At 41.3% G+C, this 19,817-nt stretch overlaps 1 protein-coding gene across 1 annotated transcript; it reads left to right on the top strand.

Annotated features, from left to right (window-relative positions):
* Positions 1-13,232: 13,232 nt before the first annotated feature.
* LOC150044201 (uncharacterized) lies at positions 13,233-16,480 on the top strand. Its single transcript, XM_090321579.1, has 5 exons — positions 13,233-13,463; positions 13,651-13,832; positions 14,754-14,801; positions 15,266-15,480; positions 15,757-16,480. The coding sequence occupies exons 1-5, from the start codon at positions 13,296-13,298 to the stop codon at positions 16,443-16,445; spliced, it is 1,302 nt and encodes a 433-aa protein (XP_090177705.1). The 5' UTR covers positions 13,233-13,295; the 3' UTR covers positions 16,446-16,480.
* The last annotated feature ends 3,337 nt before the right edge of the window (positions 16,481-19,817 follow it).

The raw sequence follows: 19,817 nt of genomic DNA on the forward strand, positions 1-19,817 counted from the left end.
GTGTTTGTAATTACCACAGTAGGGGATTAAGTATGGGGAGGAAAAGTTGGACAATACTGAAATACATCTGTGAAGATGAAATTTACTGATAGCTGTTGGTTAATAGAGAATTAGTGGAGAGAGGGAAATGGCAGTAAGGAGGGGAGTCTATTTGATTAAAATATTCTACACGCATATGCGAAACACCGTGATGAATGAAGCCCCTTTGATCAAGCAGCCTGCGATAATGACTGGAAATATGAAATATGTCCAGTCTGGGAGGTTGGAAATGGGGATGAAGGGAGAAGGAAAAGGGTAAAGTCAAAGTTTACATAGGCATAAGAAAATGACCCTGAAGCTTCTTGATATAGGGGTAGAGAAGTGTGAGAGGGACCAATCTGATCAAAGTACATTGCCTAGATGGACATGTGGAAATGAAATGGGTTGATACAACTAAGGCTGGTTTTAGAAAGAGCCTAGGTTCAATCCTTCAGCACTATTTAAAAAAAAAAAGTGCAGTGTATCACGATTCTAACAAGAACACAATTTACAATACTAGTACAGGAAAAAAGGAAGTGGGAAATATGGTGGGTGAGAAGAAGAAAATGATGCAAGGGGTCTAATGGAGATTCTCTCTACACACGGATTCAATTGTTAAATTGTAATCCCTTTGTACATTAAGTTGTTAAAATGTAACAAAATGTATATAACTCTGAAGATTCAAGAAAAAAAGCTTTAGGTAGATGGGGGCAAAGATGCACAGGCAGCTTACTGGCCTGAACTCAGGGCCTCACATTCTTTCTTAGCTTTTCAGTCACAAGGCTGGCACTCTACCACTTCTCCACTTCTAGTTTTCTGGTGGTTAATTGGAGGTAGGATTCTCACGGACTTTTCTATCCCAGCTGACTTTGAACTGCAATCCTCAGATCTTAGTCTCCTGGGATCTTAGTCTCCTTAGTAGCTACGATTTATAGGCATAAGCCCCCAATACCTGGCTCTGAACACCATTTTAAAGGTATTTTTATACCAAATCTATCCACAACCTAAATCATAGATGTCTAAAAATAATGTTGATAATGCATATATGAATGCACAATGTGTTGTCAGTTTCTTTCCAAAATGGCTTTTCAAAATTATGGGGGACAAAGCCTTTATCCTTACATGAAGGAATCTGACTGTATCTTTTTTTAAAAAAAATATTGTAAAGGTGATGTACCGCGGGGTTACAGTTAGATAAGTAAGATAATGTATGCATTTCTTTTTAAACAGTATTTCCCCCACCCTCATTTTCTCCCACTTTCCTCCCCAAGTCCTCTCTCCCCACAAGTTGTAAAGTTCATGTCCAGCATAGTATCACTGCTGCATTGGTTCATCCTTTGTCATATCATCTGATGGTTTCTGTGATTACCTTTCCCTTCCCCAATTCAGATAAACTTATATACAAGACAAAGAGTACAAAAATTAAAAACAAAAAATGACATCAGGGAATAAACCAAAGGGAAAATGAAAGAAAAATAACTGTAAATAGTACACTAATAAACAAAAAACCTCTTGTTTCCATTTCTGGGAGTTCATTTTAATAAGCATCTTATGTGGTCATATGCACATAGCTCTTGAGCTGCTGTAGTCCTCTGTTAAGAATACCCTAGACATATTCTAGCTATTACAAATCAAGGAAACCATGTAGCCTATATTTCTTTGGGTCTGGCTTACTTAGCTTAGTTCATTTTTTTCCAAGTGTTTCCATATACTTATGAATGAAAGCAATGTCATTCTTTCTGATGGATCTTTAATGAAAGAATTCCATTATGTATATATACCACATTTTCTTGATCCCTACATCTACTGAGTGGCATCTGGGTTGGTTCCATATTTTAGCTATAGTAAATAATGCTGCAATGAACCTGGTTGTGCTGGTAGCCTTAGTGTGGCCTTGCTCGTGGTCACTTGGGTAAATGCCCAGGAATGAGATTGTTAGGCCATAGGGCAGTTCTTTGTTTAGTCTTTTGAGGAATCTCTATACTGCTTTCCAGAGTGGTTGAACAGTTTACATTCTCACTGACTATATCTTTTATTCTCTTACGGGTACCTGAATGTAATGAAAGAGCCTACAATTGAGAATGGGCATGGATCTTCATACTTGTGATCTCAGCAATCATGCTGAGACACAAAGCCAAGGTTTCAGGACCGCCTGGATTACAGAGAGAAACCTGCATGCACGCGCGCGCGTACACACACACACACACACACACACACACAAACATACATACAGAATTGTGAGTAGAGGTCTGTCAGAAAAAGGAAGACCCTAATTGAGTAGCTCAATTGCCTTTTATCTGTAACATGTACATGAATCTTATCCCATTCAATTTGATAGTAGGAGCAAACTGCTCCAAATATTAAAAGCATCAGTGGAAGTATTCCAGCCTGGACTATTATCAAACTAAGTTTTCTGATTCCCTAATATTTTGTCAGAGACCTTAAGTGTAATGAAAGGAAGAATAAGAGTTGCAAAGTGAACATTTGAGTGAATGCATTTGGAACTGCAGACTGAACTTCAAAATAGACTTCAGGAAACTAGAAACGAGAAGAAACTAGTGTAGCCTGCAGTAGTATTGTTTAAGAAGCTTTGAAAAGTAATGGGCCTAGACTGGTGGCACATATCCATATTAAAAAATAGACTCCCACCTACCCAGAGGAGCTCTCTACAATGTGGAACAGACAACAGATTTCATTATTTGAATAAGCATTCACCAAGAATGTAACATGAATTATAGGCATTCCATCAAGAGATTGGGAACATAGAAAAAAAAATCTCTCCCCTGCAATTTGGCAAAGCAGACATGCTCGTTATGTACTAGTTTTCAAGATAAACATTAACGAGTCCTCAAGTAAGAGAACTTGATAGCATCTTGTTCAGAGTCTTTGATTTAGCCATTTATTTTTGCTGTCTGGCTTTCTGCAAAGGAAACATGGATTTGTTATCTTTTTGAGATGGAAGGGAGTTTCTGAGTGAGCCTCCGTGAACTCAGGACAGCCCTCAGGATAGGAGCAAAGAGTCCTTGCTGGTGCCATTTGAAGTAGATAGATATTAATGCTTAAAAGATCAATCTTGGGCTGGTGCTGGTGGTTCACATCTGCAATCCTTAGCTACTCATGAGGCTGAGATCTGAGGATCATGATTCAAAGCTAGCCTGGGCAGAAAAGTCTGAGAGAGTATTACCTCTAAGCAGCAAGAAAGCTGAAAGTGGAGCTGTGGCTGAGGTGGTAAAACACTATCCTTGAGTAAAAATGATTAGTGTCAGTACCCAGTCCCTGAGTTTGAGCCCTACCAAAAGAAAAAAGAAAAAAAGCATAGGGTTTAGCTGTCCCCATGCTGGCCACACTAAACCTTACTACTGAGGGGACAGGAGATCAGGCCACAGTCCTCTCTGGGGCAAGAGAAAAGGGTTTCACTTCCAAAGGAAATGATCCTGAAGCAATTAGAGCATATATTTAAAAACTGGTATCAAATGTCAATCCTGCTTCTGCAATTAATTGTCTGAGCGCTCTGGGAGCATACTAATATAAACACATACAAATCCCAGTTTCCTCAGGGGATGATTACTTAGTCCCTTCCAACTTCAAGATTCTGGTTTCTAGGGGTTGCATGTACCAGAAAGGGAATGACAATTGGCTGTTCCAAAGGATGCCATGGTAAAAGCTGAAGTACACACATTTTCAGAAAATAGAAACATTGCTTCAAATAATGGAGGGAAGTAACTGGGAAGGAAGAGTTACTGAGCACTCAAGGCATCTCATCACACAGACCAATGGACAAACAGGAAACAAGGAACATGCACTGAATGGAAAGTGATTACCAAGTCTCTGGGAATTGTGGTCTCCATGTTTCCACAGGAACCTATCAATAGATGTCTGCGGCATGTGGTAATAATGACATCTGGAGTGTGAACTCAGAGCCTGGGCACTGTCCTGGAGCTTTTTTTGCTCAAGACTAGCACTCTACCACTTGAGCCACAGTGCCACTTCTGGCTTTTTCTGTGTGTGGTATGGAGGAATTGAACCCAGGGCTTCACATATGCTAGACAAGCACTCTACCACTAAACCACACACTCAGCCCCTGTAGGATTCAATGGATCCCATGATGTAAATCCATTGACAGAGCAGATCTGGCTACCCGTATAGCCCTGGGCCATTAAGTACCTCTAAAATACCCCTGGAGTGAGGATTGGGAACTATTTTATGTTCTCCTGCAGAGAACACTTGATGATGCAGTTAATTGATCTGGGCACACTCCTTAAAAGGAGGGCAAGACCAGCCAATGAAAACACTGTTTGCAGAGTCAAAATAGAGCAGCCAGCAAGTAAACTGTAAAGAGTCTCAATAGCTGGGTGTGGTGGGAAATACCTGTAATCACAGCTCTTCAGAGGGTGAGGCAGGAGGACTTTGCAATGTTCTAGGCTTCTCTAGAGTAAATAGCAAAACTCTATCTAAAAAAGAACAAAACAAAACCAACAGCAACAACACCCCTACTACCCCCCCCAAAAAGACAAGAAAGTTTGCATAGGATGGCTGCATATTCATTCTACCATATAAAGGTTTTAACTTCTTCCTGTCTATATTTTAATTTTGGATGTCTGATTAAAAAAAAACATCTTCAAGGAGATTCCATATCTCAGGGTTATGATCTCATTTCATTTCCTAGATGTGGCTTTTCATGTATATAAACTTGATTCAATATGAAAATATTTTAATGCAAGTTTCCAAGATATTCAGTGACAGGATTACCAGGCAGTTAAGCCACACACACACACACACACACACACACACACACACACACTTGTATATACATGCCGCATATGTGTGTATATGCATATATATATATATATATCCTAGCTGCACCTATTAATGGTTTTTTATTTACCAGGAGATGTTCTAGAGTTCTACAGTATGCTTCCAAACTAAAGAAATTTACATTTCTCCTAACCTACAGAATTAATTAAGCTATATCTGCAGGGCAAAGAGGATGGTAGGATAAAATGGAGAACATAAATGAGAAAGAATATGGTTGATGTACCTTTTTATGCTATAGAAATAAGATAAATTCTATTGAAAATTGAAAATGGGGTTAAAAATGAGAGAGGTGACTTTCATGAAGGTATATTCTTCTCATAGAAATAACAGCAAACATACAAGCCCTTTTCAAGCAAGACATTTCTTTTTTTCATGTATTTTTTATTGTAATTAATTGAAGGGTTACATTATATTTGCCAGATAGAAGGTACATTAATTCACGTACATTAATACCCTTTCTCAGGTCTTGGTCCCCATTTCCTTCCCGCCCACCCCCACCTCTCATCTTGTTTTCCCCACTTCCATATTCAATTTCAAATAACCAAATACAAATATATCCAATATATCAGATAACAAAGTAAGATACGGTAACAATATGAGATAATCAAGGGATAGCAAAAGAGATGAGAGATAACATAGTACATTAAGGACAACAATCACTCATTATATGGCTTTTGTTTCTATATCCTAGAGGTCCTTTCATTTAGCATCATACTATATGGCCTTATGTATCTAGGTTTTGCTCTATTGCAAGACCAAGGTTTCTACTGATTATGACAAATGAGGGAAACCATTGAGCCTAAGTTCATTTGAGTCTGGCTTACTTCACTTAATATGATTTTTTTCTAAGTCTTTCCATTTCCTAACAAATGGGGCGATGTAGTTCTTTCTGACAGCAGCATAGAATTCCATTGTGTGCAAATACCACATCTTGTTGATCCACTCATCAACTGAGGGGCATCTGGGTTGGTGCCATATCTTTGCTATGGTAAATAGTACTGCATTGAACATCGTTGTGCTAGTGGATTTAGTCTGACCTTGTTTCTGGACAATTGGGTAAATGCCTAGTAGTGGAAGTGCTGGGTCATAGGGGAGCTCTATGTTTAGTCTTTTGAGGAACTGCCATACTGTTTTCCATAGTGGTTGAACGAGTTTGCACTTCCACCAACAGTGTAGTAGTGGTCCCTCCTGGCTACATCCCCTCCAACATCTGTTGTTACTAGTTTTCTTGATCCTAGCCATTCTAACTGGAGTGAGGTGGAATCTTTAGAGTTGTTTTGATTTGCATTTCTTTTATGGCCAGAGATGTTGAGCATTTCTTCATGTGTCTATAGGCCATTTTTGTTTCTTCTTCAGAGAAGACTCTCTTTAAGTCTTTGGCCCATCTTTTAATGGGATGGTTGTTTCTTTGGAGATTAGTTTTGGGGTGATTCAATTTTTTGAGCTGTTCATATATTTTAGATATAAGGCCTTTATCCGTTGTGTGGTTGGTGAAGATCTTCTCCCATTCTGTAGGCTTCCTAATTAATTTACTAGCTATGTCCTTTGCCATGCAAAAGCTCTGCAGTTTAATGCAGTCTCACTTATCCAGCCTTTCTCTGATTTGTTGTGATTCTTGGTCCTCATTAAGAAAGTTTTGACCTGTGCCAAGGAGGCCTAGTGTATCTCCTATTCCTTCTTGTAAAGTTTTCAGTGTGTCAGCTTTTACCTCGAGGTCTTTGATCCATTTGGAGTTAATTCTAGTGCAGGGTGACAAAGAAGGATCCAACTTTAGTTTTCTGCAGGTGCTTAACCAGTTCTGCCAGCACCGCTTGTTGAAGAGGCTGTCTTTCTTCCATTCTATTTTTTTGGCTCCCTTGTCAAAGATTAGGTGGCCATAGGTCTGTGGTTTAATATCTGGGTCCTCAGTTCTATTCCATTGGTCTTCAGGCCTGTTCTTGTGCCAGTACCAAGCTGTTTTGATGATTATAGCTCTGTAATAGAGTCTAAAGTTTGGTATTGAAATTCCTCCTGCGCTGTTCTTTCTGCTAAGAATTGTTTTTTCTATACGAGGTCTTTTATTATTCCATATGAACTTTTGGATTGCCTGTTCTATTTCTTTAAAGAATGACATTGGGATATTGATGAGTATTGCATTGAATTTGTAGATAGTCCTTGGCAAGATTGTCATTTTCACGATGTTGATTCTTCCAATCCAGGAGCATGGGAGGGTTTTCCATTTCCTCAGTTCTGCTTTAATTTCCTTTTTCAGGGTTTTAAAGTTTTGATCAAAAAGGTCCGTTACATTCTTAGTTAATTCCTAGGTACTTTATTTTCTTTGAAGCTATTGCAAAAGGAGTTGCTTTCCTGATTGTTGCCTCATTCCTCTCACTGTTGGCGTAGAGGAAGGTGGTTGATTTTTGAGGGTTAATTTTATACCCTGCTACCCTTCCAAAGTTTTGAATCAGCTCAAGGAGCTTGGGAGTGGAGTCTATAGGATTCTTTAAATACAGAATCATGTCATCTGCAAAGAGGGAAAGTTTTACTTCCTCTTTCCCTATTTGGATCCCCTTTATGCTTGCTTCTTGCCTTATTGCACTGGCTAGGAATTCTAATACTATGTTAAAGAGGAGTGAAGAGAGTGGGCATCCTTGTCTCGTTCCTGATTTTTAGAGGGAATGGCTTTAGCTTTTCACCATTAAGTGTAATACTAGCAGTGGGTTTGTCGTACACAGCCTTTATTACATTCAGGAATGTTCCATGGATTCCTAGTTTCTCCAGAGCTTTTAACATAAAGGGGTGTTGGATCTTGTCAAATGCCTTTTCTGCATCTATTGAGACAAATCATGTGATTTTTGTCCTTGCTCCTGTTGATGTGTTGAATTATATTGATTGATTTGCGTATGTTGAACCAGCTTTGCCTCCCTGTGATGAATCCAGTTTGATCATAGTGTATAATTTTTTTGATGAGTTGTTGTAGACGTTTGGCCAGTATTTTGTTGAGAAGTTTTGCATCGGTGTTCATCAAAGAAATAGGTCTATAGTTCTCTTTCTTTGATGAATCTCTGTCTGGTTTGGGGATGAGGATTATACTGGCTTCATAGCATAAGTTTGGTAAAGAGCCTTCATTTTCAATTTCATTGAAGAGTCAAGCAAGAGATTTCTTATTAGCAAACTTACAAAAACCAAAACTGTCTCTTCATGAATATAGCATTCATGAAGCTTTGAAATTGTGTCATAGTTCACTAAGCTAAACATTTCCATATTACATTCTGGTGATATTTATTAAACACTTGCCCACTTATTCCAGAAATCTAACATAGAATTTCTACAATAAGAAGTCAGAAAAATAAATTAGAAAAATCTATAAAATGTGATACAATTTTGAAAGATAATCCAATCAGAGAAGAATGATGACATCTAGGCATCTAGGCTGTTTCTACATGATCAAATATGAATGCTACTGTAATAAATATGCTTTGGTGTGTTATAGCTTGATCAGATGGAAGTTCTATTTTTAATTTGAAAAGACTCCATTCTTATTTTCACATTGTTTGTGCTAATTTAAGTTCTTATTATCAGTGTTTAAAAATTCTTCTCTAAGTCCTAGATAACATTTATTGTTTTATATTTCTTCCCTTTTCTCTTTTCTTTTCTCTTTTTTAAATCAGAGCCTGAGCACTTTCCCTGGGATTTTTTTGCCCAAGGCTAGCATTCTACTACTTTGAGCCACAGCTCTACTTCCAGTTTTTCAGTGGTTAATTGAACAGAGTCTCACCTTATTTCCTGCTGGGGCTGTCATTGAACCATGATCCTCAGCTCTCAATCTCCTGAGTAGCTAAGATTACTGGCATGAGCCTCCAGTGCCTGGCTGTTTTATTGTTTTTAAGGATAGTTGTTGTGACAGTGTTAAGCGAGGATTTGAATGTGGCTTCAAGTTGTACTTCCTTAATCATTACAGATGTTGAATGTTCTTCTATGAGCTTTTTTTTAAACTTGAAAATGCTAAAAACAGAGGGGTTACAGTTACCTAAGTCAGGCAAAGGGAACGTTTCCTTTTGAACGTCACCCCTTCCCTCTCAGTTTTTGCTTCCCATCCCACCCACAAAATTTAGTTCATTTTCAACAGTGTCCAGTGAGTACCACTGTTGTATTCCTTTTTACCCTTTATCTTCTATTTCTGTGCCTTCCTTACAATCCCAAAGACATAGACAAACAAGACCAAAAGGAAATAAAACAACACAACAGCAAAAAGGAAAAAAAATCTCCATTTCTTGGAGTTCTTTTTGACGAATATTATTTTGTATGATCAAATGTACAAAGCATTGTGCCTTTATGTTCCTCTCCTGAAAGTATCCTCCTTTGTTCTTCCTGTGTGTAAATACTAGAGGTCTGTATAATTTATTATGCCTGTGGATTTTATACCTAGTCTCTGCATATGAGAGAAAAGAAGTGCTGTTTGTTTCTCTGAGCTTCCATGTTTTTATAGACAATTTGTACTTCCTCATTAGAAAAGTATGTTTTTCCTTGTTTGCTTTGTGAGTGGAAGTGGGGATGACAATACTACAGTTTGAACTTTGCAGTTACAGACATGCCCCAGCATTTTTTTTTTCTGTTCCTGAGGGTTGAACTCAGGGCCTGGGCGCTGTCTATGAGCCTCTTTGTCCTTCAGGCTAGCACTCTACCAATTGAGCCACATCACCACTTCCAACTTTTTTGAGTAGTTTATTGGAGATAAGAGTCTAATAGACTTCCCTTCCCAGGCTTTAAACTGCAATTCTCAGATCTCAGCCTCCTGGGTAGTTAGGATTACATTCATGAGCCACCAGTGCCTGGCTTCAGTAGCTTTTATATAAATTTCAATAATTATAGAACAAGGCCAATGACAACTGACTCCTGAGGATAAGTACAAAAAGGGTCCATTCAAAGCTGAAGAAAATGTCAACTAGTAATACTGCATGTTAAAATGTCAACTAGTAATACTGCATGTTAGCGCCTCTCTCTACCCCTCTCCAGTGAAAGGCTTGAGTTGTGATGAGAAACACAGGCTCTGGAGAAAGACTGCTTGGTTAAGGCGTGCCTTCACCACTTTGCTTTTGGAACATGTTACTTAACTACTGTAGGCTCCACATTTTTCTTTCAGTCTTGGTAATTGAATTTGAACCCAAAGCCTCAGCCTTTAATGCTCTACAACATAAGCCATGTCTCTTAGCTCAACTTTATGCTAGTTTGGAGATGGAGTTTATTCAAGCTTTTCTGATTGGATTGACTTTGAACCATGATCCTTCAGATCTCAACCTCCTGAGTTGCTAGGATTACAGGAATGAGCTACCAGCACCTGATCTGCTTTCTCATATTTTTCATGGAGGTAACAGTAGCACGTGGCCCAAAGCAGGTTACAAGGATCAAGGGTATTAATATTTATAAAATGGCAAGGAGAGAGTTTGGTATATGTTATAGTTATTATCAATTTTGTACATATTGGAATGTATCATGTAAATAAGATCTAATGTGTGTCCTTCAGGAAATGATTGTTTTGGTTAACTCATCTATAAGGGAAGGATAATTGAGAGGGGAATATGTGGGGATTAAAAATCCCCAGTTCGGCGTTGGAAAAGGACAATAAGTTCAGTGTATGATGAATACTAATTAATCAATGTAAGATTGTGGAATATGGGTTCAAGTCCTCAGTACCACATACACAGAAAAAGCCAGAAGTGGTGCTATGGTTTAAGTGGTAAAGCACTAGCCTTGAGAAGGCCCAAGGACAGTGCCCTGAGTTCAAGCCCCAGGACTGGCAAAAATGAAAAACAAGATTGTGGAATAAATGAATGAATAAATGAATGAATAAGTCAATGAAATTTTAGCAGATTGCTAACTTTATATATATTTTTTCTATTTCCAAACGCTAGATGGCACTATGGACTTGCTGCCCAGATAATAGGTGCTGCTGGCTCCTGCAACTTGAAATTGAATGGAAGAAGCTCTATCACGGTCCAGATCAGCCAAGGTGCTATCCCTGAACTTGCTGCTTAAGCCTCCATTACTATGATCTTGCACTAGGTAATTACTCTTTTTCAAAACAGAATAGGAAATATGGGTCTAGGAGTTTAACCTAGTGGTAGAGTGCTTGCCTAGCATGCACGAAGACCTGAGTTTGATTCCTTGATACCACATACATAGAAAAAGCCGGAAGTGGTGCTGTGGCTCAAGTGGTAGAGCTCTAGCCTTGAGAAAGCCCAATGACAGTGCTCAGGCCCTGAGCTCAAGCCCAGGACTGGCAAAAATAAAAATAAAAATAAAGAATAGGAAGTACATAACTGACATTAAAGACAAATCAGACCTCATTAGAAAGAAATCCTTTTGCCTCCCATCAATGTCCCGTGCCTAGCTGCTCAGAAGAAAGAGAACTGGAAAATAATTGTTTGGAAGCTACTCTTGAAAGAAAAGCCCATAGGATTCTATATGAAGTCAACTAGCTAAAAGACAGAATGGAGGCCTAGCTCAATAGGTCAAATGTCAGCCATGAGCAAGCAAGTTAATCCTAAGGAATGTGAGTTCATTCCCTGATTTCAAGTGCTGGAAAAATAGATAGATGACAGACAGACAGTCACATAGATAGACTGATAGGAAAATAGATCGATTGATTATATTTTTGTGTTATAAGTGGTCCTGCCTGGTAAAATAGAGCGAATAGTACTGGATAAAATAGAACTTTAAATTGTAAATCTTTTATGAAAGTATACCCACTGAATACAGACAATTTTCTCAATTCAAAAAAGATATCATTTTCCCTGTAAGTACCAGTTTTTAAAATCTGAGCCATGCCCTTTCTTGCTTTACTTACTCATCTTACCCAGCTATCATTGAGCCACATCTGTAGTCTTGATTTTTTTTTCTGTTTTGGTGACTGTTTCTTTCATAAAATTTTCTGCCTGGCTATCAAGCTTGTTTCTGAAAATCTTAATCTCCTGAGTAGCAAGAACACAGGCTTGAGCCCTGTGTGCCTAGATCAAATAGTTCAATTTTTCATTAGCAAATGCTAGTTGCACAAGGGAGATTTTATTGCGAAATTTCCACATATGTAGAAAATATACCCCAATCAATCTCAGCCCTTCAAGAACTCTCTTCCCATGAGATCTAATTCCCGTCTTGGAAAAATTTCAGCAGTTTTCATTGTTGCTTCCATATATGAAAATAAATTACACGACCATCTCTCTTCCTTTCACACTTGTGCCCATCTGAGCCTGTTTTGCATTCTGGTAAATTTTTTTTTGGTGCGTATGAACTGCACTGAGAAGTTTCACTATAGTATTTCCGAGTTACATATATTATCTTTTGCTCAGAGAAATCTTCTCTGATGCTTTCTTTTCCTACAACCCCAATCTACTATTGGTCAACTGCTGTCATTGAGATTTTTCGTATTCTGATCACACATAGTTGCCCTGTAGTTTGAAATTGTCTCCCATCTTTCATTTTCTGTCTTCCATTACCCAAGCCTCCTATGTAGTCTCAGACTTTTAATATATATACATATGTGGGAATTTTTGTGTATAATTTTTATACATAACTAAATACATATATATTTATATTTTAAATTTGGTCATATATAGGTATTAGCTAGAGTTTATAATCACCCAGCTAACACCTACTGAAGGCGTGGTTACAGAGTGATAGCAGGAAATGTTCCTATGTCTTGCTAAATGGGATAACTGGATGGATTGTCAAATGAGTTTATCCAGACCAAAGAGTAATATGAAGAATTCTTTTTATTAGGATGCCTACACAAGAGATATAGCCAGTAGGTTGTTGAAGAGTGTACCTTGAAAAGAGAGTTACATAAAGTTCATAACTTGGATTAGGCAACTTAATAAGCTAAGGTATAGCACCTAAACCCTGAGTTCAAGCCCTAGATTTGGTACCAAAAAAAAAATCAGGGCTCTCCCACCACATCCCCTGGCCACATCCCTGCCAGCATCTGTTGTTATCAGATTTCTTGATTATGGCCATTCTAATTGGAGTGAGGTAGAATCTCAGAGTTGTTTTGATTTGCATCTTTTATGGCCAGAGATGTACCAAATCTGGGGCTTGAACTCAGGGTTTAGGTGCACAAAGGGCCCTGGGAAACAGAATGGATTTTGCAGGATGAGAGGAATGGTAACAGATAAGGCATGAATCTGACCTAGGAATGGCTCCTGGAAGCTGAGACATGCTGTTACCTAGGGCTAGCAGAGGATGTTGGGATTGGACAGACAAGGAGAACTGTGCTGTGGACTGTGTCTCCATGTGCACATTGTGATGTGGGAGGGGAGATGTCAGCCTCCAGTTGGTCTTGTGTGAGGAAGCAGCATAGGTCATTGGGCTGAGAGATGACCCTGCCTCCCTCACAATGGAATAGATCATAGAACCCTGATAGCCAGGCAAATATAAATGCCTGTCGGCTCAAGCCAGCTCACTTGGCCTGTGATTCAGGAGCGAGAAACATGTTTCTGTGTTGTTTTCGCAGGACGAGAGACTCACGTCTCAGGCAAGAGAGGCCTGATGGCCATACTCAACGCTATCGACCCTGGGTGAGCGCCCAGCCACCAGCCCAATGTGAAAAGCCCTTATCCAGGAAGAAACTAAGGAAAATACAAGGCAACTCAGGCAAGGTATGTTCCTGATAGGAAACCTATTTGACCCCGTCCTGGCTAACATTAGAACCTTCTTTTTGTGTGTTTTCAAGTGTCTAGACTGAGAGTACTTTGTGTGGTTTTCAGTTCACTCTATGACAAGTACTCAGTTTGAAGTGTGTTCCTATTTCCATGTTTGTAAGATTCATTTTCTTTACTACTTTAGGGTGACAATGATTCAGCCCCGAGCCTGAACGTGTGGCGCCCGGAGGCAGGCCTGCTGGAGAAGCTGGTGGTGAACATGGTCCGTGCCCACCGGAAAGGCGAGCTGTACGTTGTTAGAAGTTTCCTTCACAGCTACAGATCGTATGGGACAATGGAGCAGCTGCTGGCTATTCTTTTCAAAAAGTGAGTGCTCCCCCTTCAAGCCCAGGGCTGCTCAGCCTCCACTGGCTGAGTCTTGGGAATACCTGGCACGGCCCTGAGCCTGTTCTTTTCACTGGGGTCTTCCCTTAGGCAATGGGACAAAGGAGTTTACACCCTGGAGTTTACAGGTTCAGTTTCCTAGTTCAGTCAGGACTCTGTGTCTCCAGTGTGGATATTTCATTTCCCTCAGAAGCTACTGGGGCCTCACAAGTCTGAATACTGAGAGGTTAGGAACACTCGTGTTAGCCAGTGGCACCCCACTTCAGCCCTCACCTAGGTGAGGCCCTAGGAAATCACATTTCCCATTAGTAAATAAGATTTCAGTAATAATCTTGTGAAGTCATGTAGAAAGAGGAAAGGCTGGGGGTGTGAACCGGGGGCCAAATGTCTTCTGAGCCATCATGGAAGGATTATATTGTGTGTATTTTACAGACCTTTGAAGTGTTTCCTTTTGTGTGTATGTGCTAATCCTGTATCTTGAACTCAGGGCCAGAGGGCTGTCCTTTGGTACACACAACTACCATTTCAGCTTGATGTCCATTTCTGGTTTGGGGCTGGGTCATTGAACATGAGTATGTTCAGACATTTTCTGACCATGCTGCCCTCAAATTGTGACCTCACACCTGAGTCTCCCAATTAGCTAGAGGCATGAGCCACTGGCTCACATTTTCTGACCATGCTGCCCTCAAATTGTGACCTCACACCTGAGTCTCCCAATTAGCTAGAGGCATGAGCCACTGGCTCATTGACAATGGACAGATGCATATAAGCCTCTTTGTAGAATTTTCACAGAACTGCATAAACATATCTCACTTGTTTGTCTCTGTTTTACATTCCCATCTGGGACTTACCCAGCCTCTTGGATGTTCTGTTAACAGCTGACTTCCTCCTCTCCTCCCATAGGTACAGATGCCTCCGCCCTCATTGTGAGGAAGATGAACAAATAAAGAAGTAAGTGGATTTTTGGTACAAAAGGAAGGCTTGTCCCTGCAAAATGGGTATCTTTGAGGCTTCTGATCCAAAGTGCAGATTTCTCACCTGCACACCACTTGTGATTTTTCACAAGGGGGTGGAGGCTTGGGACTTCAGTGGATGCCAGAGGACACCGCTGTGGGTGTGGGTGTGTTCTCTCAGGGATGACAGGAAGGGCTGTGTGCAGAAAGTCACATGCCGTGTGGAAACAACCTTCTCATTGCCTGTCACAGTGAGAATTTTAGAGAACTGTCTTTCAGAAGCTTCTAGAAGTGAGTTATGAGGGACATCCCGCTTACAGTAGTCTCACCCCACTTCCTAACATACAAGTTGCATATTGGATGGACAGCCACAGCCTGCAAGTCCTGCAAGAAAGGGGCTATGGGAGGCTCAGGATGGCATCAGGGCGGTGTTCACTCTTTTTGTCCCCAATCTGCCCACAGCGCCCTCTGCTGCTTTTTCACTATGTGGATGGACTTTTACCCCGACGATTTCTTTAAGTGCCAGAACCCAGAGGCCCTGCATGACCTCATGTACTATGTCCTCCTCAATATGCCCTCCTCGGTCCTGCTACTCCGCTTACGTTTTATTCTTGACCAGCTGGAGGAGTCCAGGACCAAGAGAAAGAAGAAGTCCTTGTGTAGGCGCCTGAGAGCTTGTGAGTAGAGGAGCCTGGGCCCCTAGGGACAGTCCTACCAGGCTGGTGATTGGCTGAGAACCCTCAGTACTAGCCAGGTTGGCAAAATGTCCTTCGATGGATATTCTCTTCTCTTACTGAAAGTACTCGGGCATAGCCATTCATGAGAAAGGCCCTACCTACCTTATCAGTCCAAACCCAAATTCAGCAGCTTCCTCCATTAGATCCTCATGGAAGCTGAGTCACACCAGAACTTCTAGAGTCCACTCTGAGTCCTGTATGTGTTTCTGTTCTCAGGTTTGGGCCGCCATAGAGCACCTGCTCCTAAAGTGGAGATGCAGAACCCAGCGGCCATGGTGATGGATGGAAATCCGGAGCCACCACTGGACTCTAGACAGCATGTGAATATACAGCGGTTTGTGCCCTTAGTAGTGAGGCCCGAAGAGGTTTTGGATGCTGTGGACATCCCCGTTGTGAACCCCACACGTGACACGGGTGAACCTGCAGGCGACCCTGTGGAGGAGGAAGATCCAGAATTTCTCCCGTTGACCTTCACAGTCCGCCCGGACCGGCTTCAAACAAGTGAAGTCAGCACTCCTGCGGTGCAGGATGAAGGAGCCCCTGAGGGGCTCATGGAGAATGTCCCCGGTCTGAGTTCAACAGAACTCCTAAATGAAGTTCAAAAGATAGAGTCCGTCAAGGAAAGCGAGTCTGTCCTCACAGACTATCAGGACAAATCTGTCCAGCTGCAGGAGATTCAGTCTCCACCTGAGAAACTAGAACCTGCCCCTGCCCCACCTCAGGAAGGAAATCCAGTCTTCACTGAGGCAGTAGATCCTCTTGAGGACTCTGACTTAGAATATTTTCCTGAAGGCAATTTGGAGGCTGGTTTAGATCTTGATATTCCCTCCCCCATCCCTGAGAAAATCTCACTGATTCTTTTTGCAGTGGTTGTTGTAAAATGTTCTTTGTATTTATTGCTCTAATTGTATTAAAAATGTCACTGTTTGTAGTTGTACAATGAATCAAGTACTGTGTTCCCCCCTCCCCTACCTATGTGTGATGCCCTAGACACATGAGTCCTGAGTGGGGAGAAATGTAGAGTGACCTGGAGCTGTGGGAGAGAACTTATATGTGGATATACATGGAGCAGTTAAATGCACAGGAAATGGCAAGGAGTCCAGGCCACACCTCTATGGGTTGATAGGGCTCATGTGAAAGTTCTAGGACATAGCAGACTAGATGTCCTAGAAAGTGTAAGATCTGCCGAAAGGCGAGCAAGAGAGCTTAGGGCGGTAAGTGATTATATAGGGGCACGGGTATAGACACAGGGAAGTGGATGTGATCTCAGAGGATGGGACCTCAGTGGGGACCTCCCCCCCCCCCCCCCCCCCCCCCCCCCCCGCATGCCAGTTGCTAGGGTTACAGGTGCTGGGCGGGGATTTCCAGGGTGCAGTGGGAGAGAGCCAAGGGAAGAAGTCATTTCTTCCAGTTGGACCTAACAGAAATGTGTTCACCCTTGAACTTCAAGCTCATCCTCTGTCAACTGGGACAAGTGCTGGAGCAAATATATGTTGGACTCTCAACAGTGAGTTCAAGTCTGTATACAAACCCACCAGGCTTTGGGCAAATATGTGGGGTGCCACATAACAGCAAAAATCTACTTTAGGGAGAAAATAAAATACATAGGAAATGCATTCACTGAAAAGTATATCATCAAAGAAAACTTACATAAATGGAAAAAGACATGCTAGGTGTCATGATCTAAATAATTCTAGATTAAGTGGCCAAAGGATGGAAGGTCAAAGAAGAATCCCCTGCATAGAAAACTTAGAGATTCTTATTCAATGAATCAGCAAAAGTAAGGAACTAGAGGTGTGGCTTAAGTTGTACATGCAATCATTAAAATATATGATGGGCCAGGAGTTTGGCCTAGCGTAGAGTGCTTGCCTAGCATGCACGAAAACCTGGGTTCGATTCCTTGGCACCACATACATAGAAAAAAAAGCCGGAAGTGGTGCTGAGGTTCAAGTGGTAGAGCTCTAGCCCTGAGAAAGTCCAAGGACAGGGCTCAGGCCCTGAGCTCAAGCCCAGGACTGGCAAAAATAATAAAATATATATGCAAGAGCTCAATTCCCTGTGTGCAAATTCCACTACTGACACAAATGGAAGATTAAAACAAAAAGATATAAAATTTGAAATGACAATTTTAAACCACAGGAATAGATAGACTACACATGATTTCTTTCTATATACATGACTTCTACATTTCTACTTGAAATTTCTTTACATTTCTACTTGAGTTTCAAGTGTTACATTTATACAATTGTTTTGTAAATCTGTTGGCAGAATTGCATATTTATAATCAATCACAGCTACTGGGAAGGCAGAGATGAGGAACTTCAAGTTGAATGCCAGTGTAGGGTATATACTCAAAACCTGGTCTGAAAATTAATTGAAAACAAAGGGCCCAGGGCAGGGCTCAAGTAGTAGAATTCCTGCAATAGTCAAACTTCTGAGCAATAAGCCCAGAAGTACATATTTTTCTCTTGATGATTCCCAAATTGAGAACAAATTCTTTCATAAGAATTTTTTCCACAGCGTTTACTTCTAGGATAAAGATATTTTCTACTTCAGTACAAATAGTAAGCATATTCCCCACATTATTTGGGGAAAGTGGTGACATAGCATTGATTATAACTAGGTCAATATCTATTTGTGAGCATTTATCTGTCTATCAAGCGAACATAATGCTATTTACCATGCCCACTGGAAAAAGGAGCTATGAGCTGGCCACCTGAGGCCAGGAAGCTGGGTTATCCAGGCAGTTATCCAGGAAGCTGGGTTATCCAGGCTGCTATCCAGGAAGCTGGATAAGGGTTCTGAGTTTCAGGCGTGAGATCCTGAGAGGAGGCCTGGGAAATCCCCTGGAGACACAAACAGACATGCGCAGTGGAAGGACGACTGGTGCGCATGCGCAGACCTGGAACTCTCGACCACGGACCGCCATGGCCGTGTGCGAGCGGCGACGAGGCTGGAGGGGAGCGGAGGCCGCACCGAGGTCCTGGGACGGGGCAGCGGCGAGGAAGGGCAGCCGTGGGGAAGGGAGGCCTCTGGGGAGAACCAGCCGTTCCGTGTGCGGCGTGGGAAGTTGCTGGCGTCGTTGCGGGGACTCCGGACTCGCTGTGGGCCGCGTGCGGCCTGCGCGGCCGTGGGCGCCCGCGTCCGCCATGATTCCTGTCAGGAAACAGCAAAGCCTGCATAGCACATCACTAACAAAGAAGAAGGGACCTGGACCGCTCAAAGGCTTGGTTACTTGACTGCCTGCGGTAAGATGGTTGTTTGTGTTTGTTTGTTAAACCGTTTGCGTCGTTGCTTGCTGTCTTCTGTGTTCAAAACGAATGCGGTGTCACCTTATCCATCGCTCACCTTTTCATCGCTCCTGATCGCCTAGACCAGCTCGGAACCGAATTTCTGACATCTTGGAACCCTTGAATAATTAGCATTTTACAGTCCGGAGCCACTGGAACCTTGAAAATTGCTTTCTTTTTATTTTTGTGTTTTCATTTCCAAACATTTTTTGTGCTTTTTGTAAATTAGCCATTAGAACCAGACCATTCTGTGGTTTTGTGTGTGTGTGTGTGTGTGTGTGTGTGTGTTTTTGTTGTTGTTGTTTCTGGTTTTTTTTTTTTTTTTTGCCAGTGTTGGGGCTTGAACTCAGAGGGTGGCGGTTATGCCTGCCTGAATTTTATTGCTGAAGGCTTTTTATTGCTGCTGCTTGAATCACTGCACCACTTCTGGTGTTTGGTGATTAATTGGAGATAAGAGTGTCATGGGATTTCCTGTCTGGGTTGGCTTCAAATACCAATCCTCGAATCTCATCCTATTGAGTAGCCTGGATTAAAGACTGGACTCACCTGCAGCTGGTTTCTAGTACATTCAGATGTCTCATCTCTTTGGGTATTAAATATTTGAAAAAGTTCATTTGCAAGCAGGCACCAGCAAAAATTATCCAGTCTTCATCATTTATTCAGCATTTTCTTATTTTTTGTTACATATCTTTTAATTTTAGTTCATTAATACTTAAAATCTTTTATTAGCACATATTATTTCTGCAAGGGGATATCAGAGGGCCAGGCCTGTAATCCTAGCTTTACAAGCAGTTGAGATCAAAGGATTCTGATTCTTGGCCTCCTTGAGCAGAGAAGCCCAGGAGAGACTATCTCCAATTAACCAGCCAAGAATTCTGGAATAGAGTGGCAAAGCATCATTGTCCTGAAGCAATCAAAGTGAGAAGGCAAGTCCTGCACTCAGGCCCTATTATACGCGCACGCGCGCGCACATACACACACACACAC

This window comes from Megascapheus bottae, chromosome 30 (genome assembly GCF_031878675.1).
Source record: "Megascapheus bottae isolate mThoBot1 chromosome 30, mThoBot2.hap1, whole genome shotgun sequence".
In the NCBI taxonomy this organism is placed as follows: Eukaryota; Metazoa; Chordata; class Mammalia; order Rodentia; family Geomyidae; genus Megascapheus; species Megascapheus bottae.